Raw genomic sequence first — 26,424 nt, 5'->3', positions numbered from 1 at the left:
AACGTACTCGGATAGGCACTACTCGTCCGAGTAATGTGCCTTATCCGAGTACCTCCCCGCTCGTGCTGAAAGGTTCGGGTGCCGGCACGGAGCGGGGAGCTGCAGGGGAGAGCGGGGAGGAACGGAGGGGAGATCTTTCTCTCCTTCTCTCCCGCCCGCTCTGCCCCGCTCCCCGCTGCGACTCACCTGTCAGCAGCGGCAGCTCCCGAACCTTTCAGCACGAGCGGGGAGGTACTCGGATAAGGCACATTACTCGGACGAGTAGTGCCTATCCGAGTACGTTCGCTCATCTCTATTCATCTCTCTTTCCTCCTGCAGCAGCTGTGCTTTTTTAAGCAACACTCTGCTTCAGTAAATGCACAATATTTACGTGCATGAAGCTCTGATTTTCTGTGTCTGAAAAATTACCTGAGACTGTACTGCCCTAAAACCACTCCGGTGTAAAACAGCCTTAAATTCCAGGCCCCATTGCTCAATTGTAGAGCCATCAAGCTGCCAAAACGATAGAACCTCCCATCCCTCCACAAATTGAAAACTCGACCCCTTAACAAATTCATCTAGGTGTGTACTGACAATTCTGACCCCACAGTTTTTTGCAAAAATTATAAAGAATGTGAAAAATAAAATGTAATTATTTTTCAGAAATGTCACTTTCATGACAGTTTTCTTTGTTTCAAACAGGAAAAATTGGGGAGATGCATCGCAAATTTTATAGCACTGGTTCTTCTGTGTTCCTCAATACCCCCATTGTAGCCCCAATCTGCTTACTGGACATATGGCTAGGCCTATAATGGAGGGAACACCCATTGGATTTCAGGGCACAACTGAAAAAATTCCAGGCTCCATTGCGCACTTGTGCAGACTCCCTAAAAAAGAATGTCCCACCCCCCCTCCTTTTCCCAAGTAGTAATTATGAAGGCCTGGTTGGGATGGGCACATGGGGCATTAAAACTGGGTATTCCCCCTCCTCCCAAGCTTGCTGCAAACCCGACCCTTTTGTGGGGGGGGGGGATTTTTGAGTTCGGTGTCAGAGATGGGTTGTAAAAATTAGGGCTCTGTGAACCTTTGCACCTCCTAAGACTCATGCACTTGCTGACTTCTCGGTGGTCTCAGACAGAAGGTGCTCAAGAAGCTGCTCCTAGAACTTCAGGAAGGCGAGCGTTCCCGGGGACTTTTTGTAAATTGCGTATTACAGGTAGCGATCTGAATAAATGATTGTGGAACTCGCGCATTCCTATCCAGTCGTGTGAGACCGGCCTAAGGTAGATCACGACCTTTTTATCATATGATCGTGAACCGCTCAACAAGGCCTACAGTCACTGCTCCAGGCTCCCAGCTACCTTTGGCAGCTAGGAGCAAGGAGATTTTTAATTTCTCAGGCCCTCCACGGCTTCTGCTCTTGCGTCCACCATTTAGCCGACGGGCACATGCGAAGAAACCGGGAAAGGTCAGTGGACAAAGATCCCGTCATGGGACAAATCCCTTGCGGATACGATCCGTGAGGTTAAATGAAACTAACTTTTTTTTAACTTTACATGATAGCTGTTACATGATACCGTGCCCCCGGTGACATCTTCATGCTCTCGTCTCTATGTGACAGCCGGGAGCAGAGAGATTTTGAATTTCCAGGCCCCTTTGACCTTCTGTGCATGCGCCCAACATTTTTCCATCTTGTGCGCAATCGCAGAAGATGGCGTCAGGTCCTTGTAGGACCAGATCGCCGCATGACATCGCGGACATCGGAGATGAGTAGTTTCAGCTCTCTCTAGGATCCGATCTATGTAGAGACAGAATCATGGGACTCCTATCGGGCGAATAAATGGGACTCTGGGAAAGCTGGGTTGTAAAGGTGAGCTCAGAGATTGAGTGGCAATAACTGTCATTATAAGCACAAGGAAGCTCTACCTGCCGAGGAGGAGGCAGTCAGAGAGACTTGTGAGGAGGTTGATGAGAATAGTCAATTCGGCCGCTACCTGAATGGTCACTTGATTCTGGAGGAGCCTCGCTGAGCAGCTTGGCAGGTTGGACAGTGAGTAATGTGCATCGCAAGTAGATCTACCGCAACAGCACTACACTGGCTGAGGCTCAGCGACGCAGAGTGACCAGACACCGGTGCAGCCGGGATATCTCTGGAGAGATAAGCAGACATTATTCTGGCTCGTGTAGTTAGATTCATTTCAGCTTGGAGACTGCAGAGACCGTATATATTAGACAACTTTTAAAACCTAATGTACTTGGACCAGCAGCTAAACTCTAGTATACACCGGAATAATACTATCGCCACGTAATACTCGTATACCAGTTCTACACAGTGATAGTGATTACAGTGCAGTTACCTCCAGTGATTTCAGTTGGCATCTCCTCTGATTGGAGTTTTCCATTTTTATTCTTTATCCAGGCCTAGAAAGCATGAAGATTTTTTTTACTTTTATTGTTCTGTTTCTTTTATAAGTAGCATTTACCCCGAATTATGTTCAGTAGTTGCATTTTTTTCAGGAGATTTTACATTCTTGTCTTCTTTCCATTCAGGATCCTCAGCTGATACGTTCTATATCAGGTAATTAACCTGATTAACTTGACAAAGATGGATATAGACAGGGACGAGATGGTGGAGAGTATATTCACCCTCACCCTAGAGATACTCTTCCAGCTTACAGGAGAGGTGAGAGATTATGGGGAGGATGTCACGTTGTTATTCTTATCTTTGTCAGTCTCTGACCACATCAATGTGAGATCAGAGTAATTACTGCAGATTCAATCATACCAGAAAATAATAGAGCCGGTTGTGCTGTTCTGGTAAAATGATGGAAACCCAACAGACCTATTATAAGGCAATTTAGTTTCTTGGGTTCCATTAATGTCAGTCATGTAAAGCAGGGGTCCCCAACTCCAGTCCTCAGGGACCACCAGCAGGTCATGTTTTCAGGATACCCTATGGTAAGAACACCTGTGGCAATGTATGAGGTACCGACAATAATTACATAACCTGTCCAACACTGAGGAAATCCTGAAAATATGACCTGTTGGTGGTCTCTGAGGACTGGAGTTGGGGAACACTGGTGTAAAGGGTCCGGAACTCTGATAGTTTTGCTGTTCTGCTTCTATGACGGAATAGAACAACAGAAATGATGAACACAGATGTGAAGAGAACCTAAATAACAGATAACTGGAGACATGAAGGACTCTGGGAATGTCTGCAGGGATATTTATGGATGTGTCTCCCCATAAACAGGATTACACGGTAGTGAAGAAGACTTCTAGTGATGGCTGTCAGGCCCCGGTGTCTGATGGATGGGGAAGACCCCTGAGCCCAATCACAGGGCCTCCACCTCACCCCCTGATACTGGAGGAGATCAATGAGCAGAAGATCCTAGAACTCACCAACAAGATGATTGAGCTGCTGACTGGAGAGGTGACGCTGCTGGGAATGCTGGGACATTATACAGTAACGCTATGGTGGTATAACGTGTCTGGGTGATGACGGTATCATTGTGTTGTCAGGTTCCTATAAGGTGTCAGGACGTCACTATCTATTTCTCCATGGAGGAGTGGGAGTATTTAGAAAGACACAAGGATCTATACAAGGACATCATGATGGAGGACCACCAGTCCCCCCCATCCCCAGGTAATAGACCGGACTAAATTCACACGGCCTTTATTATTTGTATGTAGAGAATAAATTCAGTGGCTGTGTTTCTACAGGTAGATCCAGTGAAAAAACAGCAGCGGAGAGATGTCCCTGTTCTCTTCTTCATAGATGAAGCTTGTTTACATGCGCTGATCGTCTTTCACTTTTTATGCATGCATAAACTGAACGGCAAATGAATTATTCTTCCTCATTCAGTTGGTGCATGCATTTACACTAAACAATAATTGTTCAGATTCTTGCTGGATCACAGGAATTTGAACGATTATATCTAGAAATGTAATACAATATCGATATACTTGTAAAGTGATATTCAAAAATGTTAAAATCCATTTTATTCTTAGCAGATCATGGAAAGAGGAGTGCAGATGGACATCTGATATCATTAGATTGCAGAACGGAAGATCATGGTATCATACAACATACATATGAAGAGCCTGCCATTATCCCAGATGTACCATCAGCCCTTAACAGTAAAGAACGATCCTCTGATCCTTTTAAACAGGTTCCATCTTCTAATTCATCACAGACTGTTAAGCAAAATAAAATTTACCGAAGGGATGTTATACATCAAAGAGTTCATGCAGGGGAGAAATCATATTCATGCTTAGAATGTGAGAAATTTTTTAGCAGGAAATCACATCTTGTTAGACATCAAAGAATTCACACGGGTGAGAAGCCATTTTCATGTTCAGAATGTGGGAAATTTTTTAATCAGAAAACACTTCTGGTTGTACATCAAAGAATTCACACTGGGGAGAAACCATATTTATGTTTTGAATGTGGAAAAAGTTTCAACCGGAAAGCATACCTTGTAGCACATCAGAGAATCCACACAGGAGAGAAACCATATTCATGTTCAGAATGTGGGAAATTTTTTAGTGATAGATCACATCTTATTATACATAAGAGAATTCACACAGGAGAAAAACTATATTCATGTTCTGAATGTGAGAAAGGTTTTACATCTAAATCGGATCTTGTTAGACATCAGAGAATTCATACAAGAGAGAAGCCATATTCGTGTTCAGAATGTGGGAAAGGTTTCAGTCGGAAAGCATATCTTGTTGCACATCAGAGAATTCATACAGGGGAGAAGCCATATTTATGCACTGAATGTGGGAAATGTTTTAATCAGAAATCATATCTAGTTGCACATCACAGAGTTCACACCGGGGAGAAACCATATTCATGTCAAGAATGTGGGAAATGTTTTAATGTAAAGTCACATCTTCTTACACACCAGAAAATTCATACACGGGAGAAAACATATTCATGTTCAGAATGTGAGAAACATTTTAATCTGAAATCACATCTTGTTAGGCACCAGAGAATTCACACAGGAAGAGAATCACATTCATAATCAAAATGTGGGAAACGTTTTAACAAAAAATTTAAAGATTCACACAAGGTAGAAACAATATTTATTTTCTGAGTTTGGAAATGTATTACTTGGAAATCCAATCTCGTTGACCGTCAAAAGACTCACACAGGGAGGAAGTCATGTTAATGTTTTGAATTTGGGAAATGTTTCACCCACAAATAACGTACTGTTTAACAGCAAATAACTCATCGGGGAAGCTGCCATTTTCTTTTAAATTGATAAACAGTACAAGAAAAAAAATCCAACATTAAAAGTCAAAGCGAAGTCACATGTATTACAAGATGATTAAGAAATATATGCAACTGCCAATTAATGCCTGGTATCTAAAAATTAACTAGAACCCAGATAGCACATCTGTATACCAACCATGTGTATAGAATATTTCACATCAATGTATATAATTAAGTCTCAAAACTTGTTACCAATCACTAATAAATGTGTAAAACCTTACATGCTCGTGTCCTTTAAATGGTAAGCTATCACCTCAGACCTCTGGAGATGAGAGGGAGCTGGTAGGTGTCATGTGTAGAAATAGTGTGGAGAGAACTACACCGAGGATCCCGCACTTTGTGGCACTAGTTGGGACACTTTCTGGTTTTGAATAATCATTTCATAGGAGATAATTAAATCAAACATATTTCTGCACTGAGACAGACTACAGAGTCTCCTCTCCATCTATCTAATTTTTGTAGTTGTGTACGTCCCAATATAAGGGTGTGTTGTTGCCACTACTTTTCATCAAAAGGCCCCAATAGTCATACCCCAGGGGTAGCTGCTAATGAAGGGCGACCACCTCAGAAAGAAGATTGATTAACTCAGTGCAAAAGGCACAAATTCTGGAACAGATCCATTTGACTTGTACAACTTCAACACTATTTTCTGGCATTGATGACATTGTGATGTAGAAACTCTGTTGAGCCTAAACAATCTTACTGGTGTGAAGTAACTGATGAAATGCAGATTTCAATAAGACCCCATAGCACAACATCTTAAATTTACAATCTGAACTGGAAAATAAAAAGAAGGTCCAGTGCATTTTTAATTGTAGCTGATCCAGAGCCTCTTTACTGCTGCAAAGGATGTAATAGAGAACTAATCTTTTCTCTGGAAGATTCTCCTCACTTCTCACACAATGCGAAAGTCAGCAGATGATGCACCTGGTATGAACCTATAGAAGAATCAGCTGGGCTCTGTAGTTCCACCATCAACAGGAAACACATTGAGGTCTCCAGTGCGGATCACCTACCCTGAAGATGTGCAGAACATAGAGGAGTGCTGTGCCGAGTATCGGGGAAAGAGAGGGTAATTATACTACAGAGACCAAACATGAAGCTCATCAGAATAACAACCATGTAGGACATCGGTCTACTGTCTGGCCCTGGGTCTGACCCTGTTGGCTTCTTCTTCAGCATAGGTCAGTGCATTTCCCACTATCGGAGTTCTCTCTCTTATCCAAGCAATACTGTTAGAGTCTGGTTGGCAGCCATCATTGGGCCCTCGTGGTGATTGTGCTAGCACAGCTGCAGTATCACTACTGGTAGTAAATGAAAGTCATGGAGGTTTAAAGGGCACTAAACTATTGATCACCCATTCTCAGCATAGGTTATCAATAGAAAGGTGGAGGTCCATCGCTCATTATCTCTAACGATCAGCTAATTGAAGAGGTCACGGAGCTCCAGCAAGTGCTGCGGCCGCTTCTTAGGCCAGTGAAATCACATTCATTCATCTCGTCGCCTGACAGTAGCTCCATCACATTCAAGTAAATAGGATAGAGCTGTCATACAATGAACAGCGCTGTGCCTGGTATGCACTGACGTGACAGCGGTTGAAGAATGCTGAAACAGTTGCTGCTTGGCTACCTGTGCTCTTTCAAGGATTCTTCCAGATCTCTAAAGCTGCCGGACTGCAGGAACTCTATTCCAAACTCAATGGCTTGAGAGGTTACCTGTCCAGTGTAATTCTCTATGGGGAGCCACTGGGTAAACTTGGTATCATCCTCTCGTCTCCCGCAGCAGATGGTGTGCTCCTCTGTCCCTAGATGTTATGTAGGGAAGCCCCTTTCTCTACCTCTTCAGATCCTTCTCCTGCAGTTGTGGAAGAACCCTTTAGTGGAAGAATACTCTTCGAATTGTTGCACCTGGACTGGAGGTGTTCGGTGCTTTCATCATTAGAGGAATTCAGGTGTATACTAATCTGGGCGGTGCCTAGCATTATCACTGATTGGAGTTGGAGAAGACATGAGCGTCCAGAGTAGAATTATCCTAAGGACTTTAATTTTCCCTTTTCCTTAACCCTACAATAATGAAAAATTTAAGGGGATGGCTATATGTGCATTCAATAGTCAGACCAAGGACCTATATAGTTTTTGCTTCGGGCTTATGGCCTCTGTGCTTTGCCTATGACCTAATAGTCTTATGCCTTTACCATAAGTTTATTCGCCTGTCTTTGTGCTTTATGGTCATTATATTTTGCCATTATGGCTCTGCCTAAAACCTGCTATGTCTTTGCTTATAACTTTACGGCTCTGCCTATAGCCTTCATGGTCTTACATACAACCTTTGTGCATTTGGTTTTTAGCCTAAATGACCTTTTAAGGCTCTGCCTATAGCCTAAATGACTTTATGGCTTTGCCTATAGCCTTTATGACTCTGCGTACAACATGATAGCCTTTATGGCTTTGCCTATAGTATAGTAGCCTTTATAGCTTTAACTATTACCTTATGGCACAGCCCATAGCCTTTATGATTCTACCTATAGCATTATAGTCTTTATGGCTTTACCTATAACCTTACAGCTCTGCCTATAGCCTAATATCCTTTATGGTTTAGCCTTTTTGCCTGTGTGGCTTTTACCTTAAAGTCATAAAGGATATTAGGCTATATCTGTAACCTTTGTGGTTTTAGCCCTATGACCTCCTATGGTTTTTGTCTTATGGCTTAATATATTTTATGAGTTTACTTGTAAATTTATGGCTTTGGAGCTTAGCCTATAGCGGCCTTTGTGGTTTTGGTCTTGTAACCTTTGTGGTTTACCTATGGTCTATAGCCTTTGGGCTTTGCCTATATTCTTTTTGTGTTTCAATTAGAGCCTTTATGCCTGACCTAGGTACTAATGGCAAATGCGCTTGGCCTAGGGCTTGTGGCCCCTTGACTTCACCTACGCATGTTAGCTTGTAGTTCTGGGGCAGCTAAGCCTTGCCTATGGCTCTATGATCTGCCTTTGACTTATAGCCTATAGGCCTTGCCTATGACCTCTGTTTACTTATATCCTCTAAGTTGTGCTGCTGGCCAGTGATCTTCAATGGAAAGACAGAATCCTCTTTTTCCTCACCACACATCTTCAGTTAGGTATCTACAGTAGAAAATATGTTTGGAAATATGAGGTAAGATTGCTTTGATGATTGCTTAAAAATCAGATGACAAATAGATGATACAATTTACCTCTGATGGGGAATTTTATATAAGAATCTATGTTCCTAAAGTTGTATCAGTATGTGGAGTAGTTATAAGATGCATTTATACTTTTGAAGATTTATTTTTATAAACTTTCTTCACGGATCCTACTAACTTTAAAATTGAAAACTCAAGTTAGAATTTTGGCTCAGACCTATCCTAAGGATTCATCCTAAGTACAATATATTGGTGTATTATTGTGTAAATAGTGTGTTCCCTTCTGAGACTCCTACTTCCAAAGAACAATATCAAAGCATGTTCCATAGTCTAGCTGGCACTAACAGAGAAACCAGTACAATGGGGGTGAGTTGGATCCTGGGGTATAAAAAGCTGTTATATATTCTGGAGGGCGTGGGCTAGCTGATGGAGAAGTGAGACATGTTGCTCCTGAGCTCCGTCTTCCCCACAGCAATTTTTTTCTTAAATACATGGCACCTACCCCAGCAGGTCCAATGAGGATGACTCTGGCCCCCTGGACCGATATATCTCTGCCAGCGGTGACTGCCATGTGTAGCATGGGGAGAACAAGATGTCTCCCACATGGCCAACGGAGGAAGAGAGGAGCAGGAGAGCAGCATGGCTGGAGGAGTCAGGAGACTCGGACGCCGGGGACGGTTCCCAGAACAGAGAATTGAGCCCCAAGACCCCGGTACTCGCCAGTGATCGGCCTGCGGACTCGCGTGGAGAGGAGAAGATGGCACCGGAAGAGCACGAGCCTCCAGGTCGCACGCTTAGAGCTCTGGAGGGCCCTCACTCACCACATCCACAGGGGCAGCACTCACCACCAGGAGGGCTTGAGCGCCGCATCGGGGGTGTGGCAGATCAAGAGGACGAAGGAGATGCAGTGACAGCCAGCCACAGTGGAAGCTTGTGCCCCACCGCTATCAGCACCAGCCACTGTACAGGAAGTCCGGACGCACTGCGGTGGGGAGTCACCGGGAGGCATAGCAATTTTCTCTGATGACCCCCAGACATCTCCAGAAAAGATGCAGGTACAGGGAAGGGGAGACAGGCCAACCTCCCTCCCCCTAGGGATGACAGGCCAGGGAAGGGGGTGAGAGGAGGCACAGCAGAGGCCCAGTTCACCCATAGAAACCCTACATAAAAGGGAAGAAGTGTGAGCAGCCTCCCCCGGACCCCCACCCATGCCACAGAGAGGCAAAGAAAGGGGAGGACATGTAGGCCCCCTCACCACATACAAGGGGACACCGACCCATAATGACACCTCTGACTCACCCACACAAATAGAATAACAGAGAGCAACATGTCACAGGGGGAGAGAGGCGCACATGGGAGGTAGTGGAAGCAAACTGCACTCCCACATCTCTGCAGAAAAGCCCTCCCAGGGACAGTAGTGGACGGATAAACGCTACACCACCCTGACACAGCTTCAGCCGGAGGGAAGAGCTGCCGGACTGGCCAATGAAAATGACACAGACGGCTGGGACTGGGAGGAACACCTTGGAGCTATCCCCACCAGGGGAGACCTCAACAGTCTCTTTGCTCAATTTGTCACTTCACAGAAATCTGCACTAGAATCTCTCCAGAAAGAAATCCAACATTTAGAACACCATCTGGTTGAGGCAGAGGAAATGCAAGAACAGGTGTGATCTTGTGCGATCTTGCCAGTCAAATTGCAGAACTCGCCACCCATTTAGATGACCTCAAAAACCGCCACAGGTGAAACAATATGAGAATACAGGGCCTGAGTGAGGAGGTGGAGAATAAACATCTGGAGGTATAAGCTCATAAATATTTTGGTGACCTTCTGAAAAGACCCCCGAACAACCCAATCGAGATAGACAGGATCCACAGATCCCTGGGCCCCAAGTCCATAGATCTGGAACGACCGATAGATGTGGTGTGCAGGATCCATTTCTATAAAGAGAAAGAGTAGATTTCTGCGCCAGATTAGATCTAAAGGTCCAATCAAATATCACGACAGAGACCTACTGGTATTGCTGGATCTCTCCAGGAGGACATTACAACAGCGCAGGGCACTCCGTTCCTTACTGTCGGCCCTGAAGGAGCGGGGAATACCCCTTCCAATTGGTGGCTGGCGGAGGAGAGGAGACCGCAGTCTTCAGGTCCTTGGGAGACCTCCCTAAGTTCTTCACAGCTCTACGATTGCCAATGGTCTCCCTCACAGACTGGCAGAGGCCACAGGCGTCAGCAGTGCTCTCACCAGGAGGACAATGGCAAACAATGAGCTCCGATTACAGACAAGCCAGTAAGGGCGATGGGGCCCAACAGCCGAAAGAATGCATCTACTGAGAGCTGAATGGAACTTCTCGAGACTAGTGCCTCTGAGGGGCAAGGGCGAAGCTTTCGGGGGAGACACAAATTTCCTGGTTCCTGGCTATACCCCTGATCCAGATGGGGCACGACCTATGCACCGATTGGAGATGCAAGGCAGCTCCCAGTTATCACCATCAAAGCATGCACAACCTCCTCGATAATTAGGTTCATTGGACTTGGGGACTCTTCTCATCTACCTCTAAGGTGGAGCGAAGGGGGCAGAGGCCCCGAGGCCAGGACATAGTCACCTGACCACTCTGGTGACTGGGGGGATGATTTACATAGAGGGGGACTCTTTCCACCCTATTTGCTCTTGTTTTGGTGACCGGGTATCTGTCTGCTTCCACCTTTTGCTCCTGACCTTACGCATTCTAACAGTCTGCTTTGCCTCTGCCCCTCGCTTGCTTTCGCATTCACTTCAACCATAACCCGTTTACATTTTCAGCCATGCTGGGCCTTACCTCCAAATATTATGCCTGCTTGGATGTCAAACATAATTCTTGCCAGATGCCGAGGGGAAGCGGGCCGGAGGCCTGGACCCGACCTAGCTATTTTTCCCACTAGGGACTGCAGCAATTCACAGCTGCGAAGTCATTTGTCGATTGATAGCTAACTACCCGTTGTGGAGTTAATGATTGCATTGTTGTTAGATGTTACTGTGGACGTATGTTACCTCTGTTTTCCCTTCCCCATTTACCCTCTCATCCCTTCCCTTCCCCCCATTCCTCCAGGTTACACTCCGGGGGCCAAGATTGCCCTGTGACACTGGTCCACCAAATGCGCAATACACCAAACCGGCGGTATGGCTCAAATGACCATATGATCCTTTAACGCACAGGGGCTCGATAGCCCTAACAAACAAAACCAAGTGCTATATAGGCTCCACAAAAAAGTGTCATGATTACCATGTTCCAGGACACACATTTCCAACGTTCCGGATACCCAGACTATGGAAGGAATAAGTTCTACCCTTTGTGATTCCATTACACCCATCCAGAGAATAAAACTTGTGGAGTCTCTGTAGCATTTCACAAATCAGTGGTCCCCACAGTCTTGGCACAGAAAAGTGTTGAGGTTGGGCGGTACATCTTTTAAAAAATCTCTATCGCTAACAAGATATACACTGTTGCTAATATGTATTTTCCTAACCAGGGAAAGGTATGCTTTGCTTCCAGGGCTCTCCGAGGACTGTCAGACTTCGCAGAGGGGACATTGATCATACTGGGGGAAGACTTCAATATGCGTATGGATCCTCATCTAGACTCATCAACGGGATGTTTTTCACTCCCAGAGATGGCCATCCACTGGGTTCAAAAGATGTTAGTATGGACCTGACTGACCTGTGGCACATCCTCCACACAGGTAAGCATGATTAGTTTCCATTCCATGGCGCATAATTCCTATGGTAGGATTAACTATCTTTTTGTTTCCCCCCGTTTACTTGACGGGGCCCCTCAGTGTTCCTTAGACGTATTCTTGTGGTCAGATCAATCTCCGGTCTTTGCATCCTTGGGCTTGGGGGACAAGAGGCATCGGGCACCCTCGTCTACTTAGGGACTCCGCCTGTATGAGCGACGTCACTAGAACTATAGAAAATTTTAATTGGATCATAGTGTGGACTGCACAAGTGCACCGATAAAATTGAAGGCTCTGAAGTGCGTTCTGCGGAGAGTATTTATTTCACATGGAGCTAGGCTTAAAAAAGAACACGCACTATAGCTCACTCAGTTACTAAGGGAGCTTAGTGATAAAGAAATTACAAACAAATCTCGACCAGCTGTCGCTCTCAGAACTTCGACGCACACAAAATTTTTGAAGTTCTGGATCAAAAAGCTCTCTGTTTAGAACTGGCTCTTATGAATATGGCGATAAGAGTTGGCAGGTGGTTAGCCAGGGCACTTCACCCTAGGATAGCTCACCCTCACATACAGTACATAAACACCTTTGGGGGTAGACAGGCCCACTCCCCGCAGGAGATCCTGGAAGAGTTTTGTTCATTCTATTCCAAACTCTACAATATACTAGGGCCCTGGGGTTCGCCGGTTATCCAGAGTCAACGAGCCATAGCGGAATACTTGGACCACAATACTCTGGGACTTCTCTCACAGGAGGAGGCCCAAGTTCTAGACCAGGATTTCAATGCAGAGGAGTTTGCACAGGTTCTACGGGGAATCAAGGTGGGAAAAAGCCCGGGTCCGGATGAGTATTTCCCCAGATTTTATAAGACATGGGGAATCTGGTCTTGGACTTGCTCCTACAGGCTTTCAATGCCATCTCACGGGGCTGCCTCTTCCCTCCTCCGGCTCTCCAGGTACATATTGTTCTGATACCAAAGCCAGGCAGTGACCCCCTGTCATGTGGCAATTTCACTCACTAATTGTGATCTTAAAATATTTTCAAAAATATTAACAAATAGATTGAACCTCTTCATACATGGGGATCAGGTGGACGGGCTTCGCCCCAGGCAGGGAGGCACGGTATAACACTCTTAAGACCTTATTTCTGATAGCACGGGCATGCAGAGGAAAACATCCCCTATGTCTGCTGTCTGTTGACGCAGTAAAAAAGCATTTGATAGAATCAGCTGGAGATTCCTTGAGGCAACCCTCTTGAAACTGGGCCTAGGGTCCAGGGTGCTCTCCTGGATTATGGCATTGTATCGCGGCCCCTCTGCACAAGTCAGGGTTAATGGCAGATTTTCACTCCCTTTGGGATTAAGAATGGCACACGACAGGGGTGTCCTTTGTCGCTAACTCTGTACATTTTAGTGATGGAGGCATTGGCTAACGCCAGGGTGCCAGGGTACCCGGGTTGGAGAGATGGAGCACAAAATCTCACTTTTTGTGGACAACCTCCTGATCTATATCTCGAACCCCCGAGTGGTCCTCCCCAATATCATGCAAGAGTTTGCCATTTTTGGCGAGCTCAGCAGTTATAAAGTGAATGCACAAAAATCAGTGATACTCAATATCTCAATCCCACAGAGGGATGTGTCAGATATGGCAGCAGCCTTTCCATTTCTTTGGGAACGTAATCAAATACCTAGGGGTTCAGATCCCAGCGGACCCAACCCAGATATATGATCTAAACTACAAACTGCTTTTGTTGTCTCTCGGAAAGGACCTGGAGGGCTGGGCGGGGATCCCTATGTCATGGTTTGGCAGGATGTGTGCCATTAAGATGAATATACTTCCGAAGTTGTTATATATTTTCCAGACTGCACTATGCTATCCACCAGGAGTCTTTTGATAGATTGCAGGGCCTGACAATCAAATTTATTTTGAAGGAGGGATCTAGGAGGCTTATCTATAAGAGTCTGACCAAGCAGAAGGAATGGGGCGGAGTGGGTCAGACAAATTATGGGTGTCCATAGAAAGAGAACAGCCTCTTTGAGATACGCAGGGCTTTTTGGATCCTGGGAAGGGTCAACTGGGAGAGGTTAGGGGTATCAGCCGTGATGGTCAGTCTACTCAGATCCTGGCGAGGGAGATGTAGGATCTCTGTCCCGGGGCCTCTAACTCCTTTAGTTGGGAATCCACAGCTCCCGTCTACATTGGGCTTACTCAGGCTGGGATTTATGCCAGGAGGGGCGGAGGCCAGAGTGGCAGAGCTGATGGGATTGGGGGGCTTGCGACCTCTGACGGACCTGTGTGGAGCGTGGGAGATGCCCCCGAGCTCTTGGATGCAATATCTCCAGATACGCAGTTATTTGGGGAAAATAAGACCTGAACAGGGATCGAACATGAGGCTCACCCCCTTCGAGAAGCTGTGCATCGGAGGCGCCCAGACACACGGTCTTATTGCTCTACAACCAACTGCAAGAGGAATATCTGGATAGTCACTCTCCCAGGTGGATAGGGGCGTGGGAGGAGGCATTGGACAGGTCCTTCCACAGAGAGCTCTGGGACAGAGCTTTCCAGTTAAAACACAAGATGTCTATATCTAGCAAGCGTCAAGGGCTAAATTTCAAAATTATCTCATGATGGTACATGACTCCGGAGAGGCTACATAGTTTTTCCTGTCAGCCTCGGATATCTGCTGGTGTTGCCGGGCTGGAGTGGGTTTGATGCTTCACATTTAGTGGGAGTGCTCCATGGTAGCACCCATATGGCAAGATGTGAGGCGACTATTTGCGAAAGTGAGCAGAGAGCCACTGGTCCTGGCACCAGAACTGGTATTATTATCTATCTATTTCGGCAATGCCTTATCACTCAAAACGGGATTAGTGAAATTCTTTATCATTGCAACGAGGCAGGTAATACCCAGGTTCTGGAAGCAGAGTGTACATATACCCAGGGGTGCATGGGTGGAGGCGATGGACGAGATTAAGGGCATGGAGGGGCTTAGACTTGCAGACAATGAGGCGGGTTATGAGGGCTTCTACCGCACGTGGGCAGTTTGGACAGGTATCTGGAATACCCCCATATTCACCAGATGGGTACAAGATGGCAACTGTGAGTAAATTGATCAAACATCATACAGAGGTGGCTGCTCAGGAGTCGCTACCTGGATTTCCCCCTCCCACACCCTTTTTTTTCCTGCCCCAGTCTTTCCCTACACATGTATCCCGTCTCTAATAACAGGCTGGGTATGAAGAACAGAGTTGTCCAGCTCTGTTCTCCATACGTGACATGGAGCGCTTGGCTGTATAACAGACAGGCGCTTGAAGCGGGGAACAGCTGTATGCAGAAGACAAGCTGCTCTCTCCGTAGCTCTGGACCGGCCACCGATACAGTCTCTGAACTCTAACACATTTCCCCGGCATCTGCACTGTGTGTACAGGACCTGCAGTCACATAATAGAAGCAGCTACACAAGTCCACTTGCAACTATATGCCCACACACAAACACACACAGACACACAAACACACACAAACAAACACACACATACACACAAACACACACATACACACATACACACATCTTCAACACATGAGGGAAGTTTTAATTAGTATGAGAAATTATTTATCCTATATTAGTGACCAAAGCGGACAGAAGGGTGTTCATTACACACATATAGCGTCACCTACGTGTACATTCCCTGCACGTATACGGCCCCTAGCTCTGCTCCTCCGTATCTCACACACTCGGTTCTGCCCCCCCCGCCCCGTCTCCCACGCGCTCGGCTCCGCCCCCCCCCGTCTCCCACGCGCTCGGCTCTGCCCCCCCGTCTCCCACGCGCTCGGCTCTGCCCCCCCGTCTCCCACGCGCTCGGCTCTGCCCCCCCGTCTCCCACGCACTCGGCTCTGCCCCCCCGTCTCCCACGCGCTCGGCTCTGCCCCCCCGTCTCCCACGCGCTCGCCTAGGCCCCCCCGTCTCCCACGCGCTCGCCTACGCCCCCCCGTCTCCCACGCGCTCGCCTCCCCTCCCCCGTCTCCCACGCGCTCGCCTACGCCCCCCGTCTCCCACGCGCTCGCCTCCCCTCCCCCGTCTCCCACGCGCTCGCCTCCGCCCCCCGTCTCCCACGCGCTCGCCTCCCCTCCCCCGTCTCCCACGCGCTCGCCTCCGCCCCCCGTCTCCCACGCGCTCGCCTCCCCTCCCCCGTCTCCCACGCGCTCGCCTCCCCTCCCCCGTCTCCCACGCGCTCGCCTCCCCCGTCTCCCACGCGCTCGCCTCCCCTCCTCCGTCTCCCACGCGCTCGCCTCCCCCCCCCCCCGTCTCCCACGCGCTTGCCTCCCCCCCGTCTCCCACGCGCTCGCCTCCCCTCCCCCGTCTTCCACGCGCTCGCCTCCCCTCCCCCGTCTCGCACGCGCTCCGCTCCCCTCCCCCGTCTCGCACGCGCTCCGCTCTTCTCTTCTGTCTCGCACACGCTCGGCTCCGCTCCTCCGTCTCGCACACGCTCGGCTCCGCTCCTCCGTCTCGCACACGCTCGCCTCCGCTCCTCCGTCTCGCACACGCTCGGCTCCGCTCCTCCGTCTCACACACGCTCGGCTCTGCTGCATACACTGTGAATACATCCTCACACAGCAGAGTCCTGCATCCACTGAGCGGAGAGACCTGGTCATGTGACCCCTTGTCTCCTCCCACACACTGATCACATGATGGTGACATCATCACAGGTCCCGTAAGCACAGAACAACCCCGCGGCTCCTGTCCGGCTGCAGGTGGAGGTATGTGGGGTCACCAGCACTGGGGGGTGGGGCAGATTTATGGAAGCCCATAGCAACCAATCACAGTGCAGCTCTCATGAAAAGCAGTTAGTACTATAAGCTGCACTGTGATTGGTTGCTGTGGGCGAAGGGGACAGATTTTCTTTTAGGCCGCTTGCACAGGTATGGGTCAGATTCCACGAGCGGATTTCCGCCACAGAAGACCTGTGATTTATAGTGGAAGCCAATTGTGATTGTTTGCGGATGATCGCAGATGTACAGCGTATCCTCCGTGCTGAGAAAAGATCGCATGCAGGTAATGACAGCAGCAAGATGCCCAACCCCCGGAAACCCCTTCTATACAAAGGGTTAATGCCCAGATGACATCCGCCACGGTGAGAGCCTTCAGAATGGCAGCCTGCTCTCTTGGCTTGGGAGAGCAGTAAGGCTGCCCATATCGATGACCCGGCTGCTGCAGTGGACAGAGGGGGGTCTTCTCTGAAAAGCTCTTCCTGCACTCTTTTATTCCCTTTGTTATGTGGTCTCCTAGCAACCTGCGAAGTCTCCGCCTACAAATCTACGCCCGTCCGCAATGTAATTGTGCATGCACTGCGATGCAATCACTCCCATAGAGATCAATGTCACCCGTCCGCACGGAATCTGCGCAAAAATACAGCATGCCGCGATTTCTTTTTCTTCTGCCCACTTGCATCCGCATGTCTGCTTAAAGCTGCGGAACTTAATACCTTCCAATGGGCATATACTACAAGAGGACGTCCGCGCAGGTGCCGATGGCGGGTTACACACTTCAAATCCGTTTGTGTGCAGGCGGCGTTACACAGTGTCATATATTAGTGACCAGCTGATATATCCGGCTTCACCAGAGTTACTTTGGTTCAGGTGTTTACCTGTTGTTCACACAGAAAATATTATAGAGCCATAGTTACATATAGAGGAACTAAGGAATAGAATATGTATACATATAGAGGAGCGTTAGATTTTCTCCGAGCTGCAAAATTTTCCACCCCCCACTCCCCCAACTTTTTACCCGGTATATGCAGACAGAGGAGAAGTACATTCTCCTCAGTATATACACACAGAGGTGAGGTATATTCTCCTCAGTATATACACACAGAGGTGAGGTAGATTCTCCTCAGTATATACACCCAGAGGTGCGGTAGATTCTCCTCAGTATATACACAGAGGTGAGGTTGATTCTCCTCAGTATATACACATAGAGGTGAGGTAGATTCTCCTCAGTATATACACCCAGAGGTGAGGTAGATTCTCCTCAGTATATACACCCAGAGGTGAGGTAGATTCTCAGTATATACACCCAGAGGTGAGGTAGATTCTCCTCAGTATATACACCCAGAGGTGAGGTAGATTCTCCTCAGTATATACACACAGAGGTGAGGTAGGTTCTCCTCAGTATATACACATAGAGGTGAGGTAGGTTCTCCTCAGTATATACACAGAGAGGGGAGGTAGATTCTCCTCAGTATATACACACAGAGGTGAGGTAGATTCTCCTCATTATATACACACAGAGAGGTGAGGTAAGTTCTCCTCAGTATATACACAGAGAGGGGAGGGAGATTCTCCTCAGTATATACACACAGAGGGGAGGGAGATTCTCCTCAGTATATACACCCAGAGGTGAGGGAGATTCTCCTCAGTATATACACCCAGAGGTGAGGGAGATTCTCCTCAGTATATACACCCAGAGGTGAGGGAGATTCTCCTCAGTATATACACATAGAGGTGAGGTAGATTCTCCTCAGTATATACACACACAGAGGTGAGGTAGATTCTCCTCAGTATATACACACAGAGGTGAGGTAGGTTCTCCTCAGTATATACACAGAGAGGGGAGGTAGATTCTCCTCAGTATATACACACAGAGGTGAGGGAGATTCTCCTCAGTATATACACACAGAGGTGAGGTAGATTCTCCTCAGTATATACACACAGAGGTGAGGTAGATTCTCCTCAGTATATACACACAGAGGTGAGGTAGATTCTCCTCAGTATATACACACAGAGGTGAGGTAGATTCTCCTCAGTATATACACACAGAGGTGAGGTAGATTCTCCTCAGTATATACACACAGAGGTGAGGTAGATTCTCCTCAGTATATACACACAGAGGTGAGGTAGATTCTCCTCAGTATATACACACAGAGGTGAGGTAGGTTCTCCTCAGTATATACACAGAGAGGGGAGGTAGATTCTCCTCAGTATATACACACAGAGGTGAGGGAGATTCTCCTCAGTATATACACAGAGGTGAGGTAGATTCTCCTCAGTATATACACACAGAGGTGAGGTAGATTCTCCTCAGTATATACACACAGAGGTGAGGTAGATTCTCCTCAGTATATACACACAGAGGTGAGGTAGATTCTCCTCAGTATATACACACAGAGGTGAGGTAGATTCTCCTTAGTATATACACACAGAGGTGAGGTAGATTCTCCTCAGTATATACACACAGAGGTGAGGTAGATTCTCCTCAGTATATACACACAGAGGTGAGGTAGATTCTCCTCAGTATATACACACAGAGGTGAGGTAGATTCTCCTCAGTATATACACACAGAGGTGAGGTAGATTCTCCTCAGTATATACACACAGAGGCGAGGTAGATTCTCCTCAGTATATACACACAGAGGGCTGGGAAGACACCCAAAATGGATACACTTAAAACACACAGCATAGGAATGTGACTTTTACTCTTAGAGACTGGAGAAGAGCTGTACATTAGGCTAAAGTTATAAAACACACATCTTTCACCATGCCATTGTCCAGCAATTACCATAATGAAATTATGCAGCCATTAGCCTCTACAGAGTTTAATCACTACAGCTGCGTAATACATTTAGTTTATTACAAATCAATAGACATTTTACGCTGACTAATCATCATGTCTACTACAGTCTGGGACAGTAAAAGCATTCATTAAAGCTTCTCTTTTCTCGCACTCCATAAATTACTTTTCTTCTTTTTGTGGTAGCAGGAGAACCGTTACTCAATGACTCAGCCTCATGCTGGTACATCCACCTCCACCGACTACATTCTCCCAACTCTCAACAACCTTCTCTCCTAAATTCCACCTTCTTTTCTAAACAACACTTACAACCAATGTCACTCATGCACTTAAAGGGGCACATACACACAATTTACTCTTAACGGTCATTTACATTCATTAACAATACAACTTCAGGCCACGACAGAGGAGAACAGCTCAACTCCTCTACCGAGCTTCTCTTGCTGCAGACTTACCTCCCGGCACCAGAAACTGTCCTCTTATAGCAGCTGGTCACAACAGCCTCATGTAGGTCCTTCACCTGCATACACAAGCGCTGAATCAGCTCCCCGTGGCTCCAGGATTAGCGATCAGATGTCCTTCTCACGGGGATTCAGTTCAGTTTAAACAGTAATGATTTACCCATCGAACTCGCCTTTAACAAGGACAGGAGGCTGACTCCTTACACACCCCGGTGACACTTATACCTTCTGTGCCCAGTTCTGTTACCTTCTCACCCATTGCCATACCCCTGTGCCTCCCCTATTCCTCCTCACCTTTTCTCTCTCCCTCCTGTGCTGCGGACCCCTGTGACTCCTTTCTAACCTTCAGTGACACAATGTTCTCCTGCCCCCTGAGGCTCCTCACCTCTTCTGTCTGCACCTCCAAACTGCAGTAGAGACATTTACTTGACTTTCATCAATTGCAGCCAAAAGGCCAACGTAGGAACAAGGCCAGCGACTCAACGTTGAAACTATGAAAACAGGCATTTGAGTGCAGAAAAATGGCAGCAGGTGTTCTGGACTGATGAGTCAAAATTTTAAATATTTGGCTATAACTGAATGCAGTTTGTTCGGACTGACAGGACTGCCACACAGTTTGTTTGCACAATTTATGCCAGAAACAGGTCAGACCTGGCATATATTTCTGAGAAGGCGCACGTAGGAGCTGGATTGCGCTGAATACCTGGAGAGGCATAGTGCCAGAAATGCCGGGGTAAGTAAATTTCCTACAGTGTGTCCAAAGCTGGGGAGCAGTCGGGTGATGGTAATGTAAACAGCGCGGGCTGTGCGGCAGTCCTGTCAATCAAGAAGGCGGAAGATGACTAATAATGGTATTCGTAAACCAAGATGAGAAGTAGAGGCCTCAAAAATCAGAAGTTGCAGCAGCACCCCTCAAGAACCTGTTGTCAGGGGTGGAGATGCGAAAGCAATGGTGCCGTGCACGCTGAGCCCGAGCCCAGACTTTTCAATGGGCTCAGTGGAATATAAACATAAGAGAAACAAATAGACCAGCAGCACTTGCAGAAAAATACTTGATGAGGGAGGAGATCCACCACGAAGTAGAAGAGTAAAAAAAGCGTACCTTTATTGAATATCCCAGATAGTAAACGGACAGCAACGTTTCGGCTATAAAATTGCCTTTGTCAAGTGGAGGCCTAGCAGTGGTGTATGGAGAGGGTTGGGTGGCGGCTGTTGCAGCCGTTCGGAGGTTCTCATCTTGCTTTCAGGCCAGACCAGGATTTAGCAGTATTCCTACCTCTCCTGGTGCTGAACGGTGTGGTGGTTGCAAGAGTAATGTCAGTCCTCACCTGGTGCTGAGTAGGTCTGCTCCTATTTAAGCAGTGCTAGTATTGACTCCTGTGCTGGTCAATGCTTCAGTTGCCGCTGGACAGCTGCTGAGGAACACATCCTGGCTGAAGCTCCTCCGTGCTAGCTAAGTTCCTATTTCTGCTTTGTTTGGTTTTCCGTTTCCCTTTCTTTTGTTCTGGGGTTCCCTGATAGGGACTTGTCAGTGGCCCAGGTACGCGTGCGGGTCCGCACCTATCGGAGCGATTGGCCCACCGAGTAGGCAGGGCCCCTTCCCGGGTTAGGGGTTTATAGGGAGAGGATTTCTGGTAGTTTTATGTTTCCTTTGCACAGTTGTGCCTTTTCCTTTGTTTTGGATATTGCATGTCCGGTTGGACGCAACAGATTGACCAGCCCTTACCTACTCAGGGAGATTCGGTGTGGTCATTATGAATCCCCTTGAGGTTTTGTCGCACCAGCTGGGCAGGCTGGCTGCTTAGGTCGCAGAGATAAAACAGCGACAACTTGCGCTGCAGGTTCCCAGCAAGGAACCCAAAATTGAGCTTCCTGACCATTTTTCTGGTGATAGGCAGAAATTCGGATCCTTTTGGGATGCCTGTAAGCTCTATTTCAGACTGCGTGCTAGCTCTTCGGGGGACGACGCCCAGAGGGTGGGCATTGTAATGTGCAGACTGCAGAGGGCGCCACAGGCATTGGCTTTTTCATTGCCCCCGACGTCTGAGGCCCTGGCCTCAGTGGATAACTTTTTTGCTGCATTGGGTCTTATCTATGATGACTCAGATAAGATATCGGTGGCTGAGGGAAATATCAGACGTTTGCGACAGAGAGACTCCACTGTTGAAGATTATTGTGCTAAGTTTCGATGTTGGGCAGCAAAAACTCAGTGGAACGACGGTGCCTTAAAGAGCCAGTTCCATTGTGGCCTGTCCAATGAGATCAAGGACGTACTGGTAGGATATCCAGTACCCCGCTGTCTAGATGAGGCCATGTCTCTGGCTATTAAAGTTGGGAGACGGGTCAGGGAGAGGCATCAAGAGCTGTCTATGGATCCCGGCCTCCTACCTGCAGGTATGGAAGAGCCCATGCAGCTGGGGTCTCTGGCTGGCGGGGTTAGGAGGAGAAGGACGGTACAGTTTAATGGCCGATGCTTTGTCTGTAATCGTACAGGTCATATGGCTCAGTTTTGCCCACGTCGTAATGCTCAGTCGGAAAACTAGATGGCCTGGAGGTTAGAGGGAAGGTTCCTCTAGGCCATCAGATTGCTTGGATATCCTTTTTCAGGCTGGTACTTCCCGCTGAAATTCGTTGTGGCAGTGTTGACAGTCCTATACGAGTCTTTCTGGATTATGGAGCTAGTATTAATTTAATACATCAGGAGACGGTCAAACGTTTAGGCTTAGAGATGAATGCTTTGGATTTTCCCATCCCTGTGTCCGCCATTGATGCTGCTCCACTATCTCAGAAAAGTCTGAGTTTTTGTGTTCCTAATGTCCATTTAAGGATTGGGCTGTTCCACACGGAGATCATAACACTATATATCATGGAATCCCTCACTATGCAAGTAGTCTTGGGGTTGCCTTGGCTAAGCTTACACAACCCAGTAGTGGACTGGGAAAAGGGGAACATTGTTAAATGGAGCCCTGGTTGTCTGTCCGGTTGCATTTCTGTTGATATAGCTTCTATTCAGGCAGAGGAGTTGCCTGAATTTATCGCTGACTTCTCTGATGTGTTTTCCCAGGAGGGGGCAGACAAATTACCACCGCACAGACAGGGGGATTGTGCTATTGAACGTCTCCCTGACTGCAAGTTTTCCAAGAGTCACATGTACAACATATCGGCCCCTGAGAGACTGGCGCTCAGAATTATATCCAGGACAGCCTAAGAAGGAATCATATACGGCCATCTAATTCCCCACTAGCAGCTGGTTGTTTTTTTGTAAAGAAAAAGATGGTGGGTTACGTCCCTGTGTTGACTTTAGGAAATCGAACAAAATCACAAAACGCAATCCATACCCTCTCCCCCTTATCCCGGATCTGTTTTCGCAGTTAAATGACTCCAACTGGTTTTCTAAACTAGACTTGCGCGGGGCATATAATTTAATCCGGATTAAGGAGGGGGACGAGTGGAAGACTGCGTTTAATACCCCAGAGGGGCATTATGGGAGTCTGGTGATGCCTTTTGGTCTCACTAATGCCCCTGCAGTATTTCAGTCCTTGATCAATGAGGTTTTCTATCAGTTTGTGGGCAGATTGTATTAGTATACTTGGATGATATTTTGATCTTTTCCCCGGATTTTAAGTCTCATGTTTCCCATGTTCACCAGGTCCTCCAAGTTTTGTGCAAGGATTGTTTGTTCGCCAAAAGAGAAAAGTGTGTGTTTGCTGTACAAGAGATCACATTTTTGGGGCATATAATTACCCAAGAAGGTTTCAAGATGGATCCTGAGAAGGTTCGAGCAGTGCAGGATTGGGTCCTACCAGAGAATGTGAAAACCCTTCAAAGGTTCGCCCACTATTACCGTAGCTTCATTATAAATTTTTCAGTGATTGTTAATCCTCTCACGGATATGACTAAGAAGGGGTGCTTTCCTACTAAATGGTCGGCGGAAATAACACAGTCATTTCAGAGATTGAGGAAGTGTTTTGCTACTGCTCCGGTTCTGGCGCAGCCAGATTCTTCTAGGCCTTTTATTGTTGAGGTCGATGCTTCAGAGGTGGGGGTTGGAGCAGTTCTATCTCAGGGAACGGAGACATTGCAAGATCTCCGCCCGTGTGCATTCTTCTCATAAATTTTCGTCTTCGGAACGAAATTATGACATTGGGGACAGGGAATTGCTGGCGATTAAAGGGGCATTCGAGGAGTGGCATCATTTTCTAGAGGGGGCGCTACACAAAGTAACGGTTTTCACGGATCACAAAAGCCTCATATATCTGGAATCTGCCAAGAGACTTAACTCCAGACAGGCACGCTGGTCGCTTTTCTTTTCCCTTTTCAATTTTTTAGTTACATATCGTCCAGGTTGGAAGAATGTGAAGGCCGATGCTCTTTCCAGAAGTTTTCTTCCAGTAGTTTCTGAGGAACCTCCTGCCCCTATCCTGTCTGAAGGGGTGGTGGTGTCGGCACTGTCATTTAGAGTTAGAGGAGCAAGTCCGTAGAGCACAAATTCTGGCCCCGTCAAAGCTTCCGGCTGGGAAACTTTTTGTTCCAGTTCATCTAAGGTTACAGGTGCTGGCCGAGATTCACAGTTCGGTGTTGGCCGGGCATCCGGGAATTAATAATACCCGTAGGCTACTCTCTAGAACGCTTTGGTGGCCGTCATTACGACGGGATACGTTCAGTTTTGTTTCGCCATGTGAGGTGTGTGCCAGAACCAAGTCATCCCGCAGTCGGCCAGCCGGTATGTTATTGCCGCTGCCTATTCCTATGAGACCATGGACTCATTTGTCCATGGACTTCATTACGGATTTACCACCTTCCGATGGCAACACAGTTGTGTGGGTGGTAGTGGATCGGTTTAGTAAAATGTGCCATTTTGTGGCACTCCCCGGTTTACCTAATGCGAAGGCGTTGGCTAGTTTGTTCATTTGCCACATCGTTAAACTACATGGTTTGCCAGAGAATGTAGTCTCCGGTCGTGGCGTACAATTTGTTTCCAGCTTTTGGTGAATAGTCTGCTCTGGTTTGGGTGTCCAACTTTCGTTTTCCTCGGCATATCATCCTGAGACCAATGGGCAAACTGAGAGGTGTAATCAGAACCTGGAGTAATATTTATGTTGTTATGTCTCGGAAAACCAGGAGGACTGGTCGAAGTTCTTACCACTAGCCGAGTTTACTCTAAACAATAGACTGCTGGAGGGTACGGGGACATCACCGTTCTTTTGTAACTACGGATTTCACCCATGTTTTGGCTCTCTTTCCAAGAAGGTTTTGGAGGTACCAGGAGCAAATGAGTTTTGCTCTGATATTGAGGCCAGGTGGGCGGAGGTCCAGAAAAATTTACTGTTCGGCGGAGCAAGCGAGTTGCAGACAGTCACTGTTCTGAGGGGGCGGGATTCTGTGTTGGAGACTTGGTTTGGTTGTCTACCAGAAATATAAAACTCAAACAACCATCCGCTAAACTGGGCCCGCGATTTATCGGTCCATTTAAAATAATTGAGAAGATTAACGCGGTTGCTTTCCGGTTAGAAATTCCCAGTGCGATGAAGATTAACAATGTTTTCCATAAATCTCTGCTCAAAAGATTCATCGATTCTGGGAATGACTCAGCACCCCCGGCTCCTGTGCTAGTGGATGGGGAGGAGCAGTTTGTAATAAGTTGCATTTTGGACTCCCGTCGAGTTAGGAATTCCTTGCAGTACCTTGTACATTGGCGCGGTTATGGCCCAGAAGAGAGGTCATGGGTTCCTGCAGCGGATATTCATGCGGATCGTCTGGTGAAAATTTTTCACAGATCAAACCCTGGTCGTCCTGGTCCTAAGGGTCCTGGGGCCCCTCCTATAAGGGGAGGTACTGTTGCAGCCGTTCAGAGGTTCCCACCATACTTTCAGGCCAGACCAGGATTTAGCAGTATTCCTACCTCTCCTGGAGCTGAGGGGTGTGGTGGTTGCAAGAGTAATGTCAGTCCTCACCTGGTGCTGAGTAGGTCTGCTCCTATTTAAGCAGTGCTAGTATTGACTCCTGTGCTGGTCAATGCTTCAGTTGCCGTTGGACACCTGCTGAGGAACACATCCTGGCTGAAGCTCCTCCGTGCTAGCTAAGTTCCTATTTCTGCTTTGTTTGGTTTTCTGTTTCCCTTTCTTTTGTTCTAGGGCTCCCTGATAGGGACTTGTCAGTGGCCCAGGCACGCGTGCGGGTCCGCACCTATCGGAGCGATTGGCCCGCCGAGTAGGCAGGGCCCCCTCCCAGGTTAGGGGTTTATAGGGAGAGGATTTCCCGTAGT

The 26,424-nt window shown here is 47.4% G+C and overlaps 1 protein-coding gene across 1 annotated transcript in view; it reads left to right on the top strand.

The window, feature by feature from the left end:
- The first annotated feature begins 304 nt into the window (after positions 1 to 304).
- The window catches only part of LOC136624521 (zinc finger protein 271-like), a 41,315-nt gene continuing 15,195 nt past the window's right edge, over positions 305 to 26,424 (top strand). Inside the window, exons 1-4 of the mRNA XM_066598505.1 lie at positions 305 to 2,662; positions 3,233 to 3,412; positions 3,502 to 3,625; positions 3,991 to 4,865. Of these exons, the coding sequence (XP_066454602.1) occupies positions 2,585 to 2,662; positions 3,233 to 3,412; positions 3,502 to 3,625; positions 3,991 to 4,865 (1,257 nt within the window). The 5' untranslated portion in view covers positions 305 to 2,584. The remainder of the gene's footprint in view (positions 2,663 to 3,232; positions 3,413 to 3,501; positions 3,626 to 3,990; positions 4,866 to 26,424) is intronic.

This window comes from Eleutherodactylus coqui, chromosome 4, assembly GCF_035609145.1.
Source record: "Eleutherodactylus coqui strain aEleCoq1 chromosome 4, aEleCoq1.hap1, whole genome shotgun sequence".
Lineage (NCBI taxonomy): Eukaryota > Metazoa > Chordata > Amphibia > Anura > Eleutherodactylidae > Eleutherodactylus > Eleutherodactylus coqui.
Note: the sequence above shows the minus strand (reverse complement) of the source record. Positions and strands in the feature narration are given on the sequence as shown.